The 21913-nt window shown below is 51.8% G+C and overlaps 2 protein-coding genes across 3 annotated transcripts in view; one reads left to right on the top strand and one right to left on the bottom strand.

The window, feature by feature from the left end:
* KLHL20 (kelch like family member 20) overlaps positions 1–21913 on the bottom strand; it is a 494534-nt gene that overhangs the window by 408246 nt on the left and 64375 nt on the right. The window lies entirely within an intron of this gene.
* The window catches only part of PBX1 (PBX homeobox 1), a 133211-nt gene that overhangs the window by 94121 nt on the left and 17177 nt on the right, over positions 1–21913 (top strand). For both annotated transcript variants that reach the window (XM_075760334.1, XM_075760336.1), the window contains exons 3-6: positions 10520–10764; positions 13661–13851; positions 14796–14931; positions 18531–18690. In XM_075760334.1, coding sequence (XP_075616449.1) covers positions 10520–10764; positions 13661–13851; positions 14796–14931; positions 18531–18690 — 732 coding nt within the window. The remainder of the gene's footprint in view (positions 1–10519; positions 10765–13660; positions 13852–14795; positions 14932–18530; positions 18691–21913) is intronic.

The following is a 21913-nucleotide window of genomic DNA, read 5'->3' as shown; positions in this document are numbered from 1 at the left end:
TGCATCTGGAATGGAAGACCCCTGTCTCTTGGGGAAGAGCAGTGAACATCCTCCATGAGGTAGAGACCCTGGGCCATGGCTGGCCCTCAGAGAAGATGATCACCGATGGTAGGCACTTCTGATACGCTTGTACTTGGTGGTGGCTGCAATCTCCCCTTTGCCAGGGCAGTAGGTTTCCTTCTGCAAAACCCATCCCTGAGATTTCACCCTGGGTGGAAAGTCCTTGCTTAATAGTTGCTTCTTCCTTCTCTTTTGCTTCCCTCTTGTCTGCACGCACCAAAAAAAGGATATACTGTTCCTGCAGCCACCTTCTCCAAGCACCGAGGGATGAGGCTGCCTTCAAGTCAGCAGGAGTGACAAGGGCCATGCTCGGCTCTTGGGTCGCATCAGGAGATCACTGCTGGAAATGGGAACGTGGCTCTGGGCAGAGACCAGTGAGCAGGAGGCGGGGAGGTCCCTTGGCAGTGGAGGGAGAGGACATGGCCCCGGGGCGCTCACAGTGGGAGGCGTTATGTGTCTGTCCCCAGCTTTTGGTAGACGTCTGTCATGGTTCTGTGCTGCCTGCTTTGTGAGAGAGAAAGGGAGGGCAAAACCAGTGTATTTCCTGCAATGGCTTGGCTCTCAGACCTGAAAATCTCTCCTATTTTGCACAAAATCCATCTACTTGGCAACAGAGCCTCCATTGCTCTTGGCCATGAGATGGGCAGCGGGTACCTTCAAATTATTTAGCAAACCCAAGACTTGAATGCGACATTGCTATCTAATGAGCTCCCAGCCAGCTTTTCCTTGGGTGGAGTCTTACAGGTCATCTTTTTTGAAGGATGGCAGGAGAAGGGAATCTGAAATGCAGCTCTTCAGCTTGGGCTCCCGCCGGTCTTTTCACCTATGACTTTCCTGCCCCGGGCTGCTTTGTGCATCCAGCAGCCGTTCGCAGGCGCTGCGTGTCCAGGGGAGATGACCTTTCCGAGAGGGGAGCGGGCTGGAAAGGCAGCTTCCTTCTGGGGAAAACCTCTCTTTGTTTGTTCTCCGGTTTCAGGGCTTGGCCTGGGGCGGTCCAAACGGGACCCTTGTCCTCCGAGGGGCTCTGGAGGCCCTGGCTTCTCATTAGCAGATTCAGCTCATTCAAAGGACCCATTTCTTTTCAGCAAGGAGAATTCATATGCAAAGCACCGAGCGGAGCAGGAGGCAGATCCCAGCCCAACTGGCGTTCAGAAGGGAGGGGGGGTTTATGGCTGGACCTGTCCTGGGATCAATCCCGTCTTTTGTTTGCTGATTTGTTCCTGCAGCGCTTAGGGACCCCCACGTCCACTCCATGCTCCGGAGGCTGGGACGTTTCTCCAGGTCCGAGCCATCTCCTGGGTTGGGAACGATGGCTTGCTCTGTCCTCAGTGACAGTTTGCTCTCTTGGTGGTGCAGGGAGGACTCTGCCCCATTAAACTCCAGCAGAAGGTGAGGTCCCAGGTGCTGCCGTCGCAGGGACCGAGGCAGAGCCCTGTGTTTAGCCACCTGTTCTCATTGTAATAGCAAAACCTGAGTCCTTTGCCCCATATCGCAATCTAGGGTTGGAAAAAATCCCAAACGCGCTCTAAGGGGTGTGGGAAGGGGCACGTGTGCGTGTTTGCGTTAGCCTCCTCCCCTCCGGCTGCCTGTAATGCCAATTTACCATCCCAGCCACCGGCTTTTCTCCGCGGCAGATGCCGCTCCCCTGAGCCAGACCAGCCCGTGGTCAATTAGCTGGGTTACGTCTTCTGCTCAGCCCTGAGCCAGCAGCAGAGCAGCTCTGAATCTTGCCCTGCTTTCCTTTATCTCCTGCTGCTGCTCCGAGCAGCTGGAGGTCGGTCCCGGTCCCCGTCCCCCTGCCCGCAGCAGGGGCTGGGGTGAGATGGAGAAGGGTGGGATGAAGGAGGGTGGGATGGAGGAGACTGAGTGGTCGCGGACGATCTCTCCCTTACGGTGCGGTCGATGCGGTGGGAGAATTTGAGACGTGCTGGATTTGCCTACGCAGATAAGGGATTGATTACGCTTCGCAGCTGTAACGGGAGCCTGCTAATCCTGCCCCGCTTAGGAAAGGGAAAACTGCTTCGCGAGATAAGCCGAGCGTGGGATTGCTCCAGCCCGCTTCAGGATCGCTCCCCGACGTCAGCCTGCTTCGTGGCCAGACCGTGAGCCTGGCCTGGGGATGTGTGGGGTGCTCAGCGGGATGGGGAGCGGACCTACGTGCCACCAAAATTTAATCCGTGCTCTTCCGAGGGAAGAGTGGCGGTAAGACAGGGTTGATCCCTCTGCACCCAGAGTTTGGCTCTGGGGTGATGGGGTGTTTGCAGGGTGTTACTAGAGGGCAGTGAAGTTGATCTGCTTAATTAGGTGGAGTTGTGAGGGTTTGCTGCTTGGTGGGACGTGGCAAAGTTGGGCCTGAAGCTGCTGTAACTGGGAGGGGAGAAGGTTGGTGGTCCACCAGTGGGGTGGTTGGCTTTGGTTGGCTTGTTTTTAATGTTTGGAAGCGTTTCCAGCCTGCTTTCTGCCGCTAAACCGCCTCTGTTCAGCGATCTGCTCGAGGTGCGAGCGGTTCAGTCAGCTCTGGCTTCTGAGTGCCCCCCAAATTTCAGATGTGACAATTACAGCTGGGGGTTTTGCTGCCGAAGCCCATGGGGGTTGACCACCAGCCTGCAGTGAAGCATCCGTGGGTAGACACAGCTTGGGTCTGTAAAGAGAAAAATGGAAAAGATTTCAATTTGATCCGCACAGCTTCGTTCAACCACAACGTATCAATAAGTGGGCATGTGGGGATGGCGTCAAAAGTTTCCGTACCTGGCTCAGTTACTAGCCATGAGCTAAACTGGTCGGCAGGAGCAAGACGTGGGGAAGGACTGGGAAGACGAGCTCATCTGTGTTCATTCTGCTTCCCAGGGAGTCGCGTTTCTCGGGGAATCTGGTTTTCAGTAATCGACGCAACATTGTACCTTATTTTTTTGGAAAGGGCTATTTTAGATCATTTTCCAGGTTGGGGGGGGAATTTTTTTTTTTCCACCCCAATGTGTTAGTGATAATTTTCCAGACCTTTTGATCATTTTGCTGCCAGATCCTCGCTCGCTATGGCAACCCGTTTGGCATTTGGGATGGGGTTAGGAGAAAACTGGTGCAGACTCTTTGCCAGCGCTGTGAAATACGTGTCTCTCTTCTGCAGCTTCCGTGGCACATTCAAGCTGCATCTCCTGAAGTGATGGAGAGCTGCTGCTGGGAGCTGAGAAACTTTTTGGCATGTGATAAATTCCCCTCTCCCATTCCCCACGTCCCAAAATTACGCTTTGAGGGTAATTCAGAAATCTTTTTTTTAATTTGGGTTGCATTCAGCAAATAATTTGGACTCTTCCATCCCAGAAAGATGGGAAGTTACTGGTTTTTAAAGCTCTTTGGTTGTTTTTAAATTGACCCAAATTTTGATTACAAAAAAAAAAAGAAAGAAAAAAAGGAGGGGGAAAATGATAACATGAAATGGGAGGAGGAGATTTCATTTTTTGATTCAGGAAACATTTTGGATTGATCTGAATTCGGGTTGTGATGCAAGTTCCCAAAACTGGTGGTGGGTAGGAGGGTTCTGGGGAAAGTGCCGCTGCCCTGAGCATCTGATGCTTCTGCCGTTGGTCATGGCCTTGGCTGGGTCTCCAGTAGGTCTTGTTGGCCACAGTTGGAGTTGGCCTCTGGGGTCTAGATGGACCATTGCTCTGAACTGATGTGACTTGCTCCCATCTCTGTGGGAGTACATATCTTAACACAATTTTGTGTGCTTTATGGACTAAAGGAACGCTTCTCCACCTTTCAAAGCACCTCTCACAAAATTGTTTAAGTGCTTTGTTTCCAAACAACCCTGAGGAATGCTCCTGTGTTGGGAGAGGAGGTGGGTTTGCGAGGGTCCAGGGTGGCTTTGCACTGCTTATGGGTACAAGCCTCTCTCTTGATTTGTTGCTGGGATTTTTGGTTTGGTTTATGGCTTTAGACTGTGAAAATTGGTGACAGAAACAGCCCATTGGTTTCCCAATGTTCCTCCTTTTTCTGGGAAATAAATAAATAAGTAGGTGCACAAAAAGCCATTTTGCCAGCTAAAATTTTCCATGCCTCATCTCACGGCAGCCTGTTTTGGAAAATCTGAGCAAAAATCTGTTCATCCATTTGTAAGTTTTGGAAAGGTTGGAGCGAGCAGGGGAACTTTTATATCAATTGTAAGAGAAAAAAAATCCCAACTTCTCTTAATTTCTGCTTCCTGGAAAGGTGTGTGTCGGTGTATTTGGAAATTCCAGCTTCCATTTATGTTGGAAATAGGTATTTGCGTTTTGATGTTGATTTTCCTAGTTGCTTTATGTAAACATGGTGAACATATCCAACCCAGGTTTAAAACTCCCTGTGCTTACTTAACGTCGAAGTGGTACGGAGATTGTTGGTACCCGTTTAGCGTGGACACCGTAGGCTTTGCCGAGAAGACGTTTACGTTGCTGTCTGTCACACGGATCCTTGAACGGGTGGTGTGAAGACCCCGGCGGAGGTGCTTGAGCATCCTCCGCAACGCTCTGAGAGTTCATGTATTCCTTCTGGACGTAGGGTCTTGAACGTGACTTTGTGTTTAAAGAGAAGATCCAAGTCACCGGGTTTTCCTTTGTGTCGGGGGTTTGCTGTTGCAGAAGAAAGGAGGCTGCAGATATACTTGCATAGGAGAAAAAACCCAGGAGTTAAGGAAGGTGCTTGAGGTCTGGGGGCTTTTCTGCACAAAGAGAGTTTGGGGAGAGCAGCTCAAACCCACGCCATCATGGATCAGCGAGGAAGCGAACCCCAGCTCTGCTGAGTTGGTTGTGACTACACGTATGAGTACGAGGAGGATGCAGCCAGCCAGCTGTGAGCCACTTGATGTGTGACTGTCCTCAGATATGAGGCAGGTGGGAATATTTCTGTACCGGGCTCAGTGCTGTTGATCTTCGGCATTCACAAACGTAGACTCAGGCTCCAGGGAATATTGAGATCGGCTTAAAATAAGGTGATTAGTTACTGGTTTTGTTAGCAGGGGCTTTTGCTGGCATCACGTCTGAATCTCTGTTTGCTGGTTGTTGTTGTAGACCCGGAGGTGTAAAAACATATGTTTAAAGAAAACCGGTGAGCTCATGTGAGTCCTGAAGCTGGGGCTCCGCGAGCCCCAAGTGAATGTTACAGATGGTGGTTAGATTCCAAAAGGTAGGAAGAGGGCTGACGGTCAACGTGCATTTCAAAGCCTGGCTGTGCGCTGCGTGCATCTGTGCAGGAGTTTTGGGGTTCCCAAGGAGGAGCTGCTGTACCTTTGGTGTCCACGCGGCAGGGGAACCCACCGGGCCAGGAAAGGATTTGGGCTAGATCTTGCTCATCCGATGCACAGGCAAGGTGTCCGTGTTTCGGTGGCAGATGAGTACCTTGGTGGGGAAGGAGGCATCTCACCCCGCTTGTGCCCGTGCAAGGACAGCGAGAGCAGCCAGCAGTGCTCCACCAGCGGCATTGCCGCTCTGGGCATCTCTGGTTTCCCCACGGGAAGGTCACCCCATAGGCCAGCTCGCAGGCTGGCAGAGGAATCATCCACCTCTCTTGAAACTCTGTTTTTGGGTAGATTGTTCCCCCCATCAGTACATCTTAGGCACAGTGGAGGCAGGAAAGAAAACCCTTCTGAAAATCACAACCTAATTACTCCCATCTGCTCCGGCACTGCTTCCCATTTCTGCCTGCCAGGATGCTTGTCTCCGATGCTAAGTAGCACATTATTTTCGATAAGTTGCAATCATTTACTTGAAATCTCCTTCTCCTTTAAAATGTCCCCCTGGAAAGGCAATTCAGCAAGTTGGGAATGGGCAGAAAGAACCACGAGAAAACCCATCAAGAAGCCCAGCTCAGGCGGGAGGGCAGCGCTCCTCCTGTACTCATTAAAACCACGCAGCGGGTTTCTTCTCAGGGTGGATTAGTTTGAATGTCCAGCCACTGGGACCAGCCCTTGCCTGGTGGTATCAGCAAACAGCTGGAGAGGAGCTGCTGGCTCACGTAGTTGGAGGGGATCTTAACCAGCCGGTCACAGCAAATTTCTGCATTGACCACTGAAGTCAGTGGAGAGTCGAGGAACGCTGGTCTCGTCCAGCAAAGCTCTCGCGGGCGACCACGCCAACTCTGGGAACCTCTTCTTTCGTCATCACAACCTGGCTTGGTTTCATGTCGTTCACTGTATCTTCTTCCAAGATACCCCGATTGCATCCCTGGAGAGGCTTTTCCCACTGCTCCACCTTGCCTTAACTTCTGCTGGTGTCTTCTGCTTGGCCATAGCTTCTGCTTGGTCTTCAACTTCCACCCCAGAAGTCCTGGCCAGTACCTAACTCGGGATGAGCCCACACACGTGCAGCGGCACCAAAGGGAGACACGAGGATGAGAAAGGGTGGGGAATGCTGTACCACCACAGTCTACATCCCCTTGTGAATGGATACATCCCATGCTGGGAGTCTGGCTGCGACTGGCCGCTGCTTCCCACATCTCCTCAGCTTGGGGACACTGACCACAGTAGGATAAATTACCCTTTCTAGGAGACAGGAAGAGCTTGGAGGCTTGAGCATCCTTTTCTGCTGTCACTGCTGAGCCTCAGTCTCCTGCTAAGCTGCTGCCATCACCCGCGGCAGGTTTGATTGCCTTCATGATGTTGTGCTGCCTGTGTTGGCTGCACACCTCTGATCTGGAGGGTTTGGAAGGGATGGAGAGCAAAGAGTTGTGAAGCTGAAGCATTCTGAGGTGGCCTTGAAGAAGAGAGGTGGCTGTGTGCTGGGCTCCTGCGCTGAGCTGGCTCCTCAGGTCCCTTTGGAAAAATGCTCCCGGGAAAATGATGTAAATGAGGGAGGGGATGGTGGCGGGGAGGACCAGGAGGAGCCTGGGACCCTCCTTTGTGGATTTCTTAGGTGTCTTCACAGATTCTCTGAGGCCAGTCCCGCCACCGAGCCAGCCCAGGACTTGGACAGTGTCCTCTGCGGACCGGTGGCTGTGTGATACCTCGCTCAGGAGGAACAAGGAGCGAGCATGTGAGCTGGGAGCCATTTCCCAGCTGCTGGAACGGGTCTCCGTGACCCTGCTGGCGTCCATGACCGGACCGCAGGCTGGTGGCTCAGCGGTCCCCAGCTGCTCCCGCTGCTGGCGTCGGTGACGGTGACCCTGCCACGGCTGCGAGCCGCGCGGCGGCCGCGCTTCTCTGTTCCCCTCCGCGGTCAGCCAGGCAGCGTTTCGCAGCGGTGACAAGGCGCGTGGCTTGGTTTTGCTTTTAAAGCACATCCATATATATGTATGTATATTTGCATGTGTGCATATTTATATTTAAAAATGCATTTTGAGGCAGTGGGGGACCTCAGCGAGGGCCGAGCACCCTCTAGCGGCATTTGCCGCGGCTCCGGGGGCTGCCGAGCCAGCAGGAAAGCGGCCAAGGACAGAAAGTCTTGCATGAATTTTCCTCCCCCCGGCTGCCAGTCGCTATCTTTCTTTTTGTTCTTCCTTTTTTTTTTTTTTTTTTCCTTTTCTTTTTTTTTTCCCCTCTCTCTTTAATCAGGAGCAGCAAATGGCAGGTCCTGGGGATGCCAGGGCACGGGTGGGAGCATCCCTCATCCCTGCAGCCCCTCGGCTCTGGCTTGCTGCTGGACCACCGAGGATCGTTCTGCTTAATTTATATTTTATTTTAATTTGGTGGGAAAGCCGGCAGCCTGGGGAGAACGGGAGCCTTTCACGATCGGCCGCCCAGGCACTGCGGGTTGGGTGCTGCCTGTACTGGCTCACCCCGAGCCCCCCCGTCCGGCGGAGCAGGGGCCATATCCCATCACGGGGGGGATTTTTGGAGGGTCGGAACCACCGAGGAGCCCGGCACCCCGGGCATCCTGGCAGGAGGTGCCTTGCAGCCAGGGACAGCACCAGGAACATAAAAAAAGAGCTTTTAAATAATCATTTTGTCTTCTCCTTGGCTGAGCGCAGCCTTCCAGGGATAAATAGGCAGCATCGGTTCTGCTTAGACACGTTGGCCTTTCCATTTCTTTACTCCCTAGCCTTATTCCGAGCCAAGCCCAGGCTGTCTCCGCACGGTCCCCGGCTGGGCTCAGGTCTCTGCTGTGGGGACACGTGTCCATCCGTGGGATGCTCGGGATGCACGCACCCAGCGGGTGCTGGTCCGTGCGTGTTGCACGGTAATAAAGCTCAGGGGTTATACAGCGCTTTTTCATCGGGAAGCAGCTTTCTAAACATCAACTAATTAATCACTCGTGCCTACCTGTCAGGTCAATGATTCCTGAGATTTTTAATCTAAAAATATTTCCCTTTTGAAATCCAGATGCGCTTGTTTTGGCAACTCTGCTTTTGATTTGTTTATTTGGGGTTTTTTAATTTATTTATTTATTTTAACCTGTGTTGCTTTCCATTTGTATTTGGGCTTTTGATGTCCTTTAATGTAGTGATTTCCACCCCCCCCAGGAAGAACAGGAATTTATTCTCTTTTTTTTTTTTCCTAGCAAGTTTGCCCATAGCCTGTCACCTCCCCGCTTTCCTCTTTTTTAAGGATTTTGGCTACCTTTCCCTCTTGTTTCAGTGTACAGACTGCAGACCCCAAACCATTTTCTTGATGAAGTCTGACCTCTCCCCTCGGATTTATTCATCGGCGAAGCGCGCGGCTGGGTGCCGGCGGTGCCGCGGGAAGCCTCCGCGGTGGAAGGGGATGCCGGACCTGTCTCCTCGGGGCTCGGCAACTGGCACCCAGCTCCAAATTTGGCACCGTGCCCCCATCCCTCCATATAGAAATGATCCTCCCTAGCATGGAATTATTTGTTATTAGCTCATCTTTTTGGCAAATTTACTGTTGTTGGGCTTTTTTCTCTCTTTTCTTTCCCCCTGACCTTCCCACCTTTGTTGACAGCAAATGTTTTAATCACAGAAATGCCAGTAAATGCTACAGTCCTGAAAATAATGATTTCAGTAGAGTTTGAGACTTTAAAAAAGGCTCTTTTAATGTTAGCCAAACCTCTCAACAAGGTCTTTTACTTCAGTTTTATACTGATAATAGCTATATCCTTCTTTAACTTATTTCAGAGTGAGGAAGAACATACTTTGTGGGTTTTTTAGCTGCTCTGGTTTTACTTCTTGCCAACTGATTTTAGATTTCTTCTTATTTTTAAATGATGGGGAAAACTACTCGCTCTTGTTTCTGCTACAGATTCGGGGGGTTAAGTTCATCTCGGGTGTAAACGGGCACGGCTTTATTAAAATCCACGCACCATTACCCAGCTCTGGATGTACACGAGTGTGTGCTCGGGGGATGCGTGTGTGTTTACAAAGAGCTTTGAGCTCCTGTGCCAGACGAGATGGGGAAATACGAGTCGTTTCTCTTAGGAAATGCCTTCTTTGTTCACTCATCGAGGATTTATTTTATTTGCTTTGCAGCTGCGCACATCTGTGTCTGTAGTGCGTGCGTGCGGAAATCTTGGGTTACGCTGGTGTGTTCAAACACGGACGGTGGGGGGGACGCACGGGGGGCACACAGGGCACCTCCATCCCCTCAGACCTGGGATGTGTCCCCTTTGCCAAGCCGGCCCGGAGCGGTCGGGGTGCTCCCATGTGGTTTTTCCAGGAAAGCCCTCGCAGGAGGATGAATTTTAGTCGAAGCAATACTTGAGGCGGGGAGTACATCAAAGGGAGGAAGATTGTCTCCTTGGCAAGTCGCTCTGCCAGGGTTGATTTATTGTTGCCCCTTTTCTTAGCATGATTTAGACTTCACTGGAACAACCAGATTCTAAAAAAAACGGTGTTTTCCAAAGAATAAAATTTATTTTGTACTTCTTTTACTTGTTTTTCCACTGGGTGGCTAAAAGTGTGGCCTTGCAAGCCCTCTCCATCTGTATTTAAAGATGGGGAAACTGAGGCACAGTCAGCCCTGGACTCTCTGCTACTTCCTCTGCCATCTGGGGTCGATGGCTGATACAGACGGTGCAGGATCAGGCCATAAACAACATGTTGGGTGACCCGAGAGACCCCGGGTGAGCCGAGGTCTGGGCTAGAGACTCCTATGGCTGCTGGCAGCAAGAATGGGTACATTTATTATGTTTTTGGTTGGTGTTGCTAGCAGTTTTGCTGCATACTTGAACACAAAGTGTGGTTTTCTGGGTCACCCCTTCGGTGAGCTCTCTGCTGGTTCTGCCATACTTCTTCCCTGCGGGAGGGAGGGGAAAAGGCCGGGAGGGAGCCGGGAGCTGGAGAACCCCCCCGTCGCTGGTGCTGGGCTGGAGAGCCGAGGCGCTGCGCTCGCACCCAGAGCACCGGGATGCAGCCTGCCCGGTGGGTCCCCTTGGGAAGGGAAGAAAAAGCCTTTTTGATGGGGACTGAGCCTTGCCAGTCTAATCTGGGACGAGCATCCCCTTTTGGATGAGCATCCCCTTTTAGATGAGCATCCCCTTTCCCGAGTTAAGCCCCGGGCACAACTGAAGCTTTCCTCCCCGCTTTGTGTCTCCTGCAGTGCTGAGCATCCGGGGAGCGCAGGAAGAGGAGCCCACGGACCCCCAGCTGATGCGGTTAGACAACATGCTCCTGGCCGAGGGGGTAGCGGGCCCCGAAAAAGGAGGCGGCTCAGCCGCTGCAGCCGCCGCCGCCGCCGCATCGGGAGGAGCCGGCTCCGACAACTCGGTGGAGCATTCCGACTACAGAGCCAAACTCTCCCAGATCCGGCAGATCTACCACACGGAGCTGGAGAAGTACGAGCAGGTAACAGGCTCCTTCGTGACGGAGGATGGGTGGTGCTCGTGGGATGGCCGGAGCAGGAGCCAGAGCGGCTGGGAGAGCCGCCGTCCGGTGCCGGCACCGCGGCACGGATGTGCACAGCCTGAATCGCTACTGACATCTATTGTTAGGAGCGTGCGGGCAAATGCAAACTGTTGCTGGGTATTGGAGTGAAAACGTGCTTTTTTGGGGTTGGGAGGGTTGGTTTTGTGTGCTGGGATGTGCCACGAGAATAGGCTCGGCATGGGTTGTCCCTTTGATTTTTGCTCTTCACTCATCCTCTAATATTTTGCCAAAAAACTGGCCCTATGAAGGGGGAGTCCTCTTCGAGGTGCAGGCAGTTTTCCAAGCAAGGCTTGAATCAAAATCTTCCTTGAATATTTTTTCTGCTTGACAAGTTCTTTTTCCAGGGGAAAAAAAAAAAGTGCCTTTTTTCTTGAGGAAAATGATTCTCAAAAAAGAAAGAAAAAGAAAAACTATTTGGGTCATGAATGCAGCTATTGGTAAAGCTGACAACTGCATGAAAAGCTTTGCAGGCCAACGCTCAAAACCAGTTTCCTTCAATAGCTTCCGGATATTTTGCAGACTTCTCTTCCCCGCCGCGCGGCTTGCCCTTGCGATGAATGTGGTTTCTGCCCCGAGGTTGTGGTTTATGGAGCGCAAGCAAGAAAGTGTTCCTCTTTTTTTTTTGGGTGCAGGGTGGAGTCCACGGTTGGGGGCCAGGCAGGGTTTCAGGTCTCTGATTTAATGCCGATGTGACGGGGCTGTGAGCCAGCCCGCCCCCCGTTTTACCCGGCTAACTGGTTGTGTGGTGGGGCTGGGGGATGTTCAGGTGCCACGTTGGCCAAGCTGAGGCTGCTGGATGGCATCTTCAGACCTACACCCGGAGGTGGTGGGAAGCTACCTTAGATGCATGCTCCTTGGTTGGAGCTGGAGTCAGGATGGCCAGGCAGGGCTCTGGTGGTGGAGAAGCTGAGGGTGGTCACACCATGAAAGGCATTTTGGCAGAGCACTGGGGGAGGAGTGGTGGCAGGACGCAGTAAGGCGAGATTGGAAGGATGGCCTTTGGTGGCTGTCCTCAGCCGTCCCTGTCACTCCATCGAGGCATGGATGCAGGCTGGTGTGGCATGAGAGACGCCATGTCCTCTGCCACCCAAGCCCAAGGAGAGACCCATGAAAGACAGAGCCAACAAGCACCCTTCTCCAAGGGCACAGCCAGGGACAGCCTTCAGGAAAGGACCTTCTACTCCTTCTTCCCCTTGGGCAGGGGTTTTGTTTGTTTTTCTGGTTTTGTTTCTGCATCATTTTTGCTCCCCAAAGGAACAGCCAGGTGAGAGCAGCCTTTACCCCAGCCCCATGGGGTGAGATGGGTCGCCACATCTTTCCTTCTCACAACCCACTGGCAGGGTTGGTTTTGCCTCCGAGTTGCTTTGCAAACGGCTGTGCCGAGCCACGTCTCCGGTGTCATCGCCCGCAGCCCTGCAAAACCGGGGTTGGGGGTCTCTGCCTCTCTCCAGTCCCCTTCTTGGTGGCTGGGGGAGCTCAGCGCCTGGCTTCTCACGGCGTCTGGCTGCTGCTGTGACAGCACGGCGCTCGCTGGCAATTTTGCCTTTAATGCTCTTTATTTCACGCCAAGAGGAGACGAGCTGAAATTGCTCAGGCGTCTGGGAGCAAAGAGGCGCCCGGCTGAGAGCTCTCGTAGCCAGCGCTCACCCTGGGAGATGGGAGCTGTCAGCTGAAGCTGGTGATGGGCAATTGGAGGGGCTCTGCTGTCCTTGGGGACATCTCCCTGTTGGGTCTGAGCCATGGGTGGGGATTCGGCACCTCCTGGACCAGTCCTGGGCAGATCCTGGGGACAAGGATTAGAGGGGGAGAAACTGCTGGAGGAGTTTGGAATGATGGGGTGGGAGATAGTAAGTCAAGCCCACGTCGTCAGTCCACAAAATCAGTGTTTCTTTCACCTGCTAGCCACTTTTTCCCCATCGTGGGGTGGCAGCTGGCGATGCTGTCCCCGGAGCAGCTGCCTGTGTCCCAGGAGCACCGAAGGCTTCTTGAGCCATCAGAAGCTGCTCTCAACCTGGTTTTTGGAGCTTGGATCCCAGACTGGTTCTGGGAATTGGAGGATCCCGTTGTGCCTGTGAGGCGCTCATGGAGATGGAAGAGAGAGCAATGAAGTAGCCTTCACCCGGCCTCAAAATCCCTCCCTTCTCCCCCCAACTCCTCGTGCCACCCTGTCCTCACAGCACGGCATGGGGACAGCAGGAGCAGCCAGGCAGTGCTGTGCCAGCAGCAAACTAATTGGGATTATTACCTGCTTGCCCTTACTTGTCAGGGCTCCTGCCTCACTCAGGCTTTAATTATGATCGTTATTTACTTCTTATCTGATGTGCTAAGAGCACGGAGCAGGGCCGTGTCTCTCTGGAAGCTGCTCACGAGGGGCTCTGCAGGACACGTGGTGCTGGGGTCCAGCTGGGGCAGCGGGAGGGGGACAGAGGGTCAAAAGGTTCACGGTCCTCCTCAGATACATCTGTAGCTCCTCCAGTCCCATCCAGAAAAACAGGACTTCTTCACGCTTTACATGAGTCCTACGGCTTCACCTGCCCCAGCTCTATCCATGATCCCTGACAGCAAAGAAACTGGCTCCTGCACTTCTCAGCATGATTGTTGGGAGTCTCTCATGCCCTCTGCTTGGCAGACGAGAGAAGTTTCTCTCTCCCCCGAGAGCCAGCACGCTCTTGCTCTGGGTCTGCCCTAAAAAGCCCCAGCCATCGTGGTCTCCCCTTGCATCTCCTTGCTTAGCAGCGTTGCCTCTGTACTGTCCTTGACGCCGTCGAATGACCTTCCGATCCTGGGGTTTCTTTTGCTTTTCTTGCCATCCCAGGCATGCAACGAATTCACCACCCACGTGATGAACCTGCTGCGCGAGCAGAGCCGGACCCGACCTATCTCGCCGAAGGAGATAGAGCGGATGGTGAGCATCATCCACCGCAAGTTCAGCTCCATCCAAATGCAGTTGAAGCAAAGCACATGTGAAGCCGTCATGATCTTGCGCTCCCGATTTCTGGACGCACGGTAAGTTCACTCTCCCAAACCTTTCTCCTCACCCACCGTGCAGTATTGTTCAGGCCTGGGAGAGGTGGTTGGAGGTTCTGGAGTGAACCCAGGTCCATCTGAAGGGCAGTGTCCCTTGGTCTTGAGCTGCAGGGGCTGTTTGCCTTCCTTCCCTTTAGCTGTCTGGGGCTCAGCAAGGGAGGGGACAGCAGTTCCAGACATCCAGCCTCTCTCTTGGGGAGGCTCCCAGCTGTACCTTGAGAATTGCACATTGCCGGCTTTGCTGTGGCCGAAGGAAATTCTGTGGCATATTCCAGCAAACCTCTGTGATGAAAATGTGCACTTCAGCTGGGGATGAAATCTAATCCTCCAGCCTGTCCTATCCCTTCTAGGTTCCCATTCTTTTCCTTCTGTTTCCATCGTCCCAGATTTTCAACGTGCTGTAGAATTACTTCACTCCCCAAGCTGGTTACGTGCAGGCTGTGACTCGGGATGGGGAGGAGAGGCGCCTGCACGGGGGGCACGAGGGAGGAGGTAGCAGACGGTGCCCAGCTGTAAATGGAACAAGCTTCCCCAGGAATATATCCGTCGCTGCTTTCTCAGCACGGAGCTTTGCAGAGAACAGCAGTCATGTCTTTGGCCAGGGCAGCCAGGTGTCAGGAGTCACCGTCCCAGGTGGAGGAGCTGGCTGCCAGTTTTAAGAACCTTCTGTGAGCAAGAGGATACAGTGATAATTTGAAGAGACTTAACTTGCTTTGGAAGGTGCTGAGAGAGGAGTCTCAGCAAGGTGCAGATGAGGTCCTTCCCGGCCATGACTCTATTGCAGTCCATGCTCCCAGGAGCAGGGGAAAGAGGGAGGGAAGTGGGGAAAGTCAGAGTATCTAAAATTGCATTCCTGTTTCTGGATCCCTGGCACTGATTCCTTTTCCTTTTCGTTCTGTTTTCCCCTCTTTCTTCATGCTAAGGCGGAAGAGACGAAACTTCAACAAGCAGGCTACGGAAATCCTGAACGAGTATTTCTATTCCCATCTCAGCAACCCTTACCCCAGTGAGGAAGCCAAAGAAGAGCTAGCCAAGAAATGTGGCATCACAGTCTCACAGGTGAGAGAGCCCAGAAATACAGCAAAGACAACTACTGCTAACGGGAAACCTTGGTGTGGTGAAGGCCACTCCGGACCTCAGTCCGGTCAGTCATGTCCCAGTGTTGAGCATTTAATTACTAAATGAGTTTAACGCAAGTTAGTGTAAGTGCATGGGAGAGCAGACGGCAGACTTGCAGATTGAAGGCACGGATGGAAAAGGAGAGTTTGGGAGAGGATTTGGAAGGGATGAAGATTTCACGGAGCGATGACTGTGTGTGCAGCCACGGTGTTAACAGCACAGAAATGATGTGGCGTGACCCACAGAGGCAAAGTCTTCTCCTCAGGGAATTAGTGCTGAGCTGGCTTGCGAGAAGAGCTCGTTTGTGCTGAAAGTCCGTTCTTCAAGCCAAGGGATTCGAAGGCAGTAGGAAGAGTTGCGCAGATTTTGTTCCATGAGGTGGAATGGACGAGGTCCTGGTGGGAAGGGTTTGGTTCAGATGGGCTAATGGTTATAGTTTGTGCTCAGGGAGGGTGGGCTTTCTCAGGGTCGTTTCTCTCTGTCGTTACACTTGCGCTGCGGAACATGACATCTCCCTGACTTGCTTGTCCCTCAAAGAAAGGTGGTCAATAAAGACAAATTGAATTATTCCATACGTTCAAGGCAGCCACGTAGTTCCTGGAGTCTGTAGCTTTCACCTGGGAGCTGCTGGGGTTTGCGAGGGATGCAGGCAGTCCTTGAAGTGTTCAACCATACATTGCTCGGGCCTGCCCTTCTTTATTTCCTCTCTTCTTGGAGCAAGCTGCGTGATTGAAAGCCAATCTATGTGGCCTCTGGTAGTCTCGTCCTCGTGTGAGCTTAGCGCTCCCTCTAGGCTCCCTTTGCCTTCCCCATCTTGGGCCGCTTCCCAGCCCCAGGCACATGCCTGTTCGTCGCTTGAATCAACTGAAGACAGCGGTAGCATCTGGTGTCCTTGTGAGAGCGTGTCTGCCTTCAGCAGGAGCAACAGCATCCAGTGGTAGGTGTCATCACCGTGTTGAACGCCTGCTGAGCGACTCCAATTGCATCCCCTGGGTGGGAAGACCCAAACGTTGATTCTGCCCAGTCACCTACGAGAGACAGCACATATTGGTTTAAGTGAAACTACAGCTGTCCTGATGCTTCCCCTCTCACTTCTAATTCATCTGTTCGCACTTACAACTTCTCCCTCACAAAGAGAAAATGCCCAGGAGAAATGCCGCACTTTGGATGGTTTTTGACCGTGCTGTATCAAGGCTGCGTTGTGCCTGTCTCCAGGATCTCCCTCTCTTCTTCATCCAAAGAAAGCAGAAACAAATACAGAGCCAAGTCTCTGTTTTTGCTGAGGCTAAGCAGGAACATGGGACAGCATGAGTCTGCTGTGCAAGTCATGAGCAGAGCTCATCTGAACTCAAAGGCTGGCCGGGGTAGGCAGGTTCTTTGCTTCACAAGTTTTAAGTTGAAGATGGGTTGTGGTGACTGTTTATCCCGACTTCCTTCCCTGTGGCCCTCAGAGTTCACCCACCGGCTCCAGCATTTGAAGATTTGTAGAAAGATAGCCAAGTGGGAAGATCACAAAGGAGCACCTTGTCAGTAAGGAGAAAGCTGGCCCAAGAAGTGGAATGGAGCTCCTCGCAAACAGCGCCTGCTCCCCGTGCCATCGAAATACTCCCTCCCAGGTCTGGGTTGGGTGCTGGTCTGAGTTACCACCTTCTGCCTCCCAGGAGTCTCTGCAGTTTGTATTTTCTTTTTCCTGCTCTGCAGCAGCGTAGGATTGGATACATGCAGTTCAGTAGCAGGTAAGTTGGTGGATGAAGCCACTTCTGTGTAGAAGGTGCTGAGTGCTCTAGGAGCACTGCAGATAGAAAGCATCCCAGGAATAAAAGCATATGGGTTTCAGTTATCAACACCCAAGCCAAAACAGTTTCCCTAATGATGAGGAAAAAATGATGAGCTTCTGAGGATGAACATCCGGTATTGTCTGCTGTGTCTCAGTGCTTAGGCAGTCCATCTGGAAGGGGGAGCACTGATGTACTTGCTCACCAGCAAGAGAAGGGGGAATGTCCTTGGACTCCCACCAAAGAGGTTGATCTGCTAGCTCAAGATTGCAGCACCAAACAATCCTAGGAGTGTCGGAGCTCCTGTGGGAGAGTTACAGTGTCCTCTGGCATTTGCCCATCCTCTTCACCCTTGATGAGCTTTCTCATACAAAGTCAGTAACAGCTGGAAGTTGTCTTCTGCTTAGAGACCTGCACGTAGGAAGACATTCCCCCAATTCTCTGTGTTCGGTGTTGTCCAAGAAGAAGCTGAGAGCTGCTTCCCAAACCCTAGGCTGGATATTTCCCATGCCTTCTCTGAAATTGTTTGCTGCAACATAGTGCCCACAAGTGACGAATGCTATCATCAGCAGGGTACTGAGTGGGATTTTGGGAATGCCGAGTTCAGGGTGGCTCAGGAGGTACCCTGACATTTTCCCTGGGAAGCAGTTCTGGCCAGATACCACAGCCTGATTTCACAGACTTCAGAGTTTCCTGCAAGCATTCATGCTACTGACGGAAGGACGTCACCCTGACAGTGTGCGAGGACCACCTGCGAGGACCTCTCCTTGGGGCTTTCTGAGGTTCATGCGTTGCACTGCTGCAGGCAGAGGGAAACAGCTTTCGCCAGGACTGCAATGAGCAGAGCTGCACCGCTTCCTTCTGCCTTCAGATCCCACCCATCATTTTCAGCTGCCCCTATGATTTCTTTCTTTTTGTTTTTTTTTTTTTTGGTAGATAAATCCACTAGCCTCATTCAGCACACTTTTAGCCACAACAGACCCATCGTGGTCTCTGGGCAAACACAATGGAAACATCTCCTTCCCCTTTCCAAAGGACATCCTGGGACCAAAGTCAGGTCTTACGACGAGCCCCGTGCTGCCTGCCCAGCCTTGCCCTGAAGCTCCCGGTTACGTAGCGGCTCGTGGTAAACCACGCAATGCTGGATGAAGAGCATCCACTTCTGGCCTTTTGCACTGATTTTGCTCAGGTGGATCACAAGCAGAGCTTCAGTGATATCAAGGCAGGTTTTGTGTGTCGGCCAGGCCCGAGTAAATTCGTTGGGTGTTTTCCCTGAAAGCCACACTGGCTTCTCCAAAGGGAGGAGAAGTGGTATCTGGGAATCAGGAATCAGGGCATCTGTCCCTGTCAAAGGGACGCCGAGGAGGAGGCAAACAAAAAGTTCCAAAATGACACATACTCATTTTCAGATTGCGCCATTTCAGGGTCACTTGACATCCTCAGATTTTTTTAATCCTATCTGATATTTTCATGGGGCGGGTCTAGCAGTTCCGGTGGATCATCCCCTTAGTGGATGTCCCATCCGTAGAGGAACCAGACGCATCCACACAACCTCGGCCCTCCCAAGGGGGTCCCACCGCCTTTCCTGGCCTTGGTATGGTACGTGTGGGTAGAAGGTGCTTCCTTCCACGGCTAGCAAAACGGGGTTGGGGGGTGGAAAAAGAATATGCACTGCTTAACCTGAACTAATCCTCCTTCCTCACCCAGCCGCGCTCGCCAGAGCTGAAACGTTAATGTCTTTGTCTTCTCTTAAACTCGCTCTAGGTATCAAACTGGTTTGGAAATAAGAGAATCCGGTACAAGAAGAACATAGGTAAATTTCAAGAGGAAGCCAATATTTATGCTGCCAAAACGGCTGTCACGGCTACCAATGTGTCAGCCCATGGAAGCCAGGCTAACTCACCCTCAACTCCCAATTCAGCTGGTTAGTTTTTGGTTTTTTTTTTATTTTGGGTCATTAGTGTTCGGTTTTTTGTTTGTTTCCCCCCCCCCCCCCTCTAATCTCTCTCTTGTTTTCTCCTTTTGGTTATTTCAATTTTTATTTTCTGGTTTTGGTTGGTTCACTTTTGTGGTCTTTAAAAAAAAAAAAAAAGATGGGTTTGGGTTTTGGGTTTGTTTTGTGGGAGGTATTTTATTTTCTTTAGGGTTTTTTTTTCCCCCTCTTTTCTCTTCTCTCCTTTTTTTTTTTTTCCCTTCCCTGTTCTGTTTTTTGTTGGAAAAGCAATGTGATCAGACTGATGGTGCCGCTTTGGGGGTTATATGCATGGATGGTAAACACAAAACCAGAAAAATGATCCAAAAAAAGATTGCTGGGATTGCTTGCACTTTGGAGGGAGAAAAAAAAAATAATTAAAATCTCATTGCATAATGATTTTATTTCACTGGGGCTGAAAGCATGGGTGGCCCTAATGGATAAACCCCAATATTTCTGGGATGCCCTAACTCATGCCATTTTGGGGATTGGTTTGGGTGGATTTTTATCCTTTGATTTTCTTTCTGTTGTGGTTACCTTTGATTGCTTACATGACAGTGTCTGGATCACCTGCAAGAGTGTGCCCTGTGTGAAGTTTATTTTCCCTTTGTGTCAGCGCGATCCAGGGAAATCCATGGGTCGTTCCCTTCCCTTTCCCCCTTTCCTGCCCATTTGCTGTGGTTTCCATTTGTTTGTTTTGAGGGTCAAAGGCACAGAGCACTTTGCCCAGATTTCAACTCCTCCGCTAGAGAACGATGCTTAGTTCATGCGTGGTACCTGCCACGAGGACGGCCAACCCAAAAATGATCCTGGGCTGGTTGTGCTCCGCTCCCAAAAAGCGATGGAAAATTGGGATTTGTTTAAAAGGGGGGGGCGGGGGGGAAGTGAACTTCATGGGTGCCACGTACTTTGTTGTCCATGCAAATATCTATGTGCCTGTTTCCTTTTTAGGGGTGGGAGGGAGAGTGGGAATGTGCCACTCTTGTGCCTTTGAGCTCGGTGTCTGCTCACGGTAGCCTTTCACTGGGGCATGATGCTTGCTGTTATCAGGTGGGCTACTAAGAGGAAGGAAATGATGTGGGAGCAAAGGGGATGGTGGGCAGCAGGAGAAGCCAGATGTTAAATAGACCACCGGTGGTACCCCGTGCTGGTTGCTATCAGGATGTGCTTCTGCAGTGAGTGCAATCCAGCCTGGAACAGGTATCAGAGGAATCACAGCCCAGAAGTACCCCCAGATCTGGAGGATTTGGGTGGAAGGTGGAGAAAACAGAGCCAGGGGTCAAACAAGGGGAGAAACCAGCAGTGTGGGGGTCTCGCCGATCTCCCAAACCACCTCCCCAACGGGAGGGGAAAGGCAGTCCCTTACCCACGAGCTCACATGGCAAGCGGTGCTTGATGGCTCTGCGCTGGGGAGCTCGTCCACACCTCGCAGGGACTCGCGTGAGTGGCTTTCACAGAAGCAAGTGGTAAAAGGCTTATTCAGTTGGGCAGCAGAGAGAAGTCTGTACGCACAACCCCTTAATTTCCAGGGGACGTGTTACTTGCTAGGGGTCTGCCCCCAGAGCCGTCCAGAGCAGAGATGCTGCAGGTCAGAAGTACTGCTGGGAGGCATCTCTCCCACCTCCTCCTCGCCCAGGGTGAGTGAGCTGTGCCGCCTGCTCCGGCTCGGCTGAGGTGCTCAGAAGGCTCAGGTGGACACGGCAGAGTTCTGCAGGGACAGATATATTCTTTTCTTTTTGTTTGGGTTTTTTTTTTTTCTCCTTCTTTTCCTTCCATTGTTTTAACTGCTGAAGATTTAGCTGCAGTTTTAAAAATGTCATCCTTTCCAAACAGCTCACTCAAAATACCTGGTCAGGTGGAGTCTCTTGACCTTAAAACCCCCGTTAGAAAAAGCTGGAGGATAGGGAGCAGAATTGCCTGTGTTGAGGGAGATGCCTACTGCCTGCGATGCTGTCCTGCAGTCCGCATCAGCTTAGAACGAAGAGACGCAGCTTTCCTTCTTTTCCTCTTTCTTCAACTGCAGTCAGATCCAAAGGTCTGGAATAGCAAGGGAAGAGCTTCAGACTGCTTAAACAGGTTTGGATCTGGCCCACATGTAGCGGAATAGGCATTTCCCCAGTGCCTGCCCAGTTAAATCGTGCTCTGGTGCGAGGCTGCTTCTTGGCCTTCCCCACAGGCAGTAACACGGCTGTTTCAAAGATAAATTGGCCGGTACCCTGCAGTAAACAGCTAAGATAATCCCTGGGTAACACTACGCTTTCAAGGAAGGACAAACAGTCTTGTTATTAACACGTAAGACTTGAGCTCCTGGGTCCTCTTTCTGACTCACTTGTCTGCACTCCAGAAACATCGACCTCTCTTCACGTGCCTAATGTGACGGCAGTGCTAAAGCAGCATGTCAACGCAAGGGGAGCTCGCAGGGCCATGGAGATCCTTCCGCTAGAAGCTAAGTGTTTCTAACCTGGCCCAGATCCCACCACCCTCTTTGTACGCTGCAGCAGTGGCAGAGCAGTGGGGCAGCCACTGTCCTCTCCTTAGAATTCTGACAACTGGAAGGGCCTCATGGATTTTATGTCCATCAGTGGCATCCCTGGTTGTAATCTCCCCATCTGAGCCATGTGGATGTAACAGCTCAGTGAAGCATCCCTGCATTGTCACATCATGGGGCAAAGGCACAGCCTGAGGACATCTGAAGTTGTGTGACCTACCCCGCTTCAGGTTGTCCTGGAGGTGGATAGCAGCAAGAAGCATACCTGTACACGCTAAGTCTGAAATACCTATCTGTGAAAGATTTGGAGGATGGTGTCAAGAGCCATGAGCCATCAGGATGTGCCAAAATTGCCCTGGGAGGAACGTCAAAACGGATGAAGAGGTGAAGAACTAAGATGGGTGATGCCTCTTCTTTTACACCGTGGACTTTTTTTGGTTTTGGATCATTGGCTGAGACTTTGGTGAGGAAGGAGCTTGAACAAAGACTGGCTTTTCTGGGAATTTGTAGGACCTTTTGGTTTAAATGCATTGTAGGGCATGTAGAAAGAAAGAGAGTAGGCAGAGGACAGGTCATGAGAAAGGAGCAACCAGCAGTGTAGTCCCTGGAGGGCCATGGTGTTGGAAGAAGAGGTGGAACTGCATGCAGTGGGACCTGGGACAGAAGCTAAATTCATTTCTGCTGTGG

The sequence above is a fragment of the Balearica regulorum genome, chromosome 8 (assembly GCF_011004875.1).
Source record: "Balearica regulorum gibbericeps isolate bBalReg1 chromosome 8, bBalReg1.pri, whole genome shotgun sequence".
Taxonomy (NCBI): Eukaryota; Metazoa; Chordata; class Aves; order Gruiformes; family Gruidae; genus Balearica; species Balearica regulorum.
This window is presented reverse-complemented; position numbering and strand designations above follow the sequence as displayed.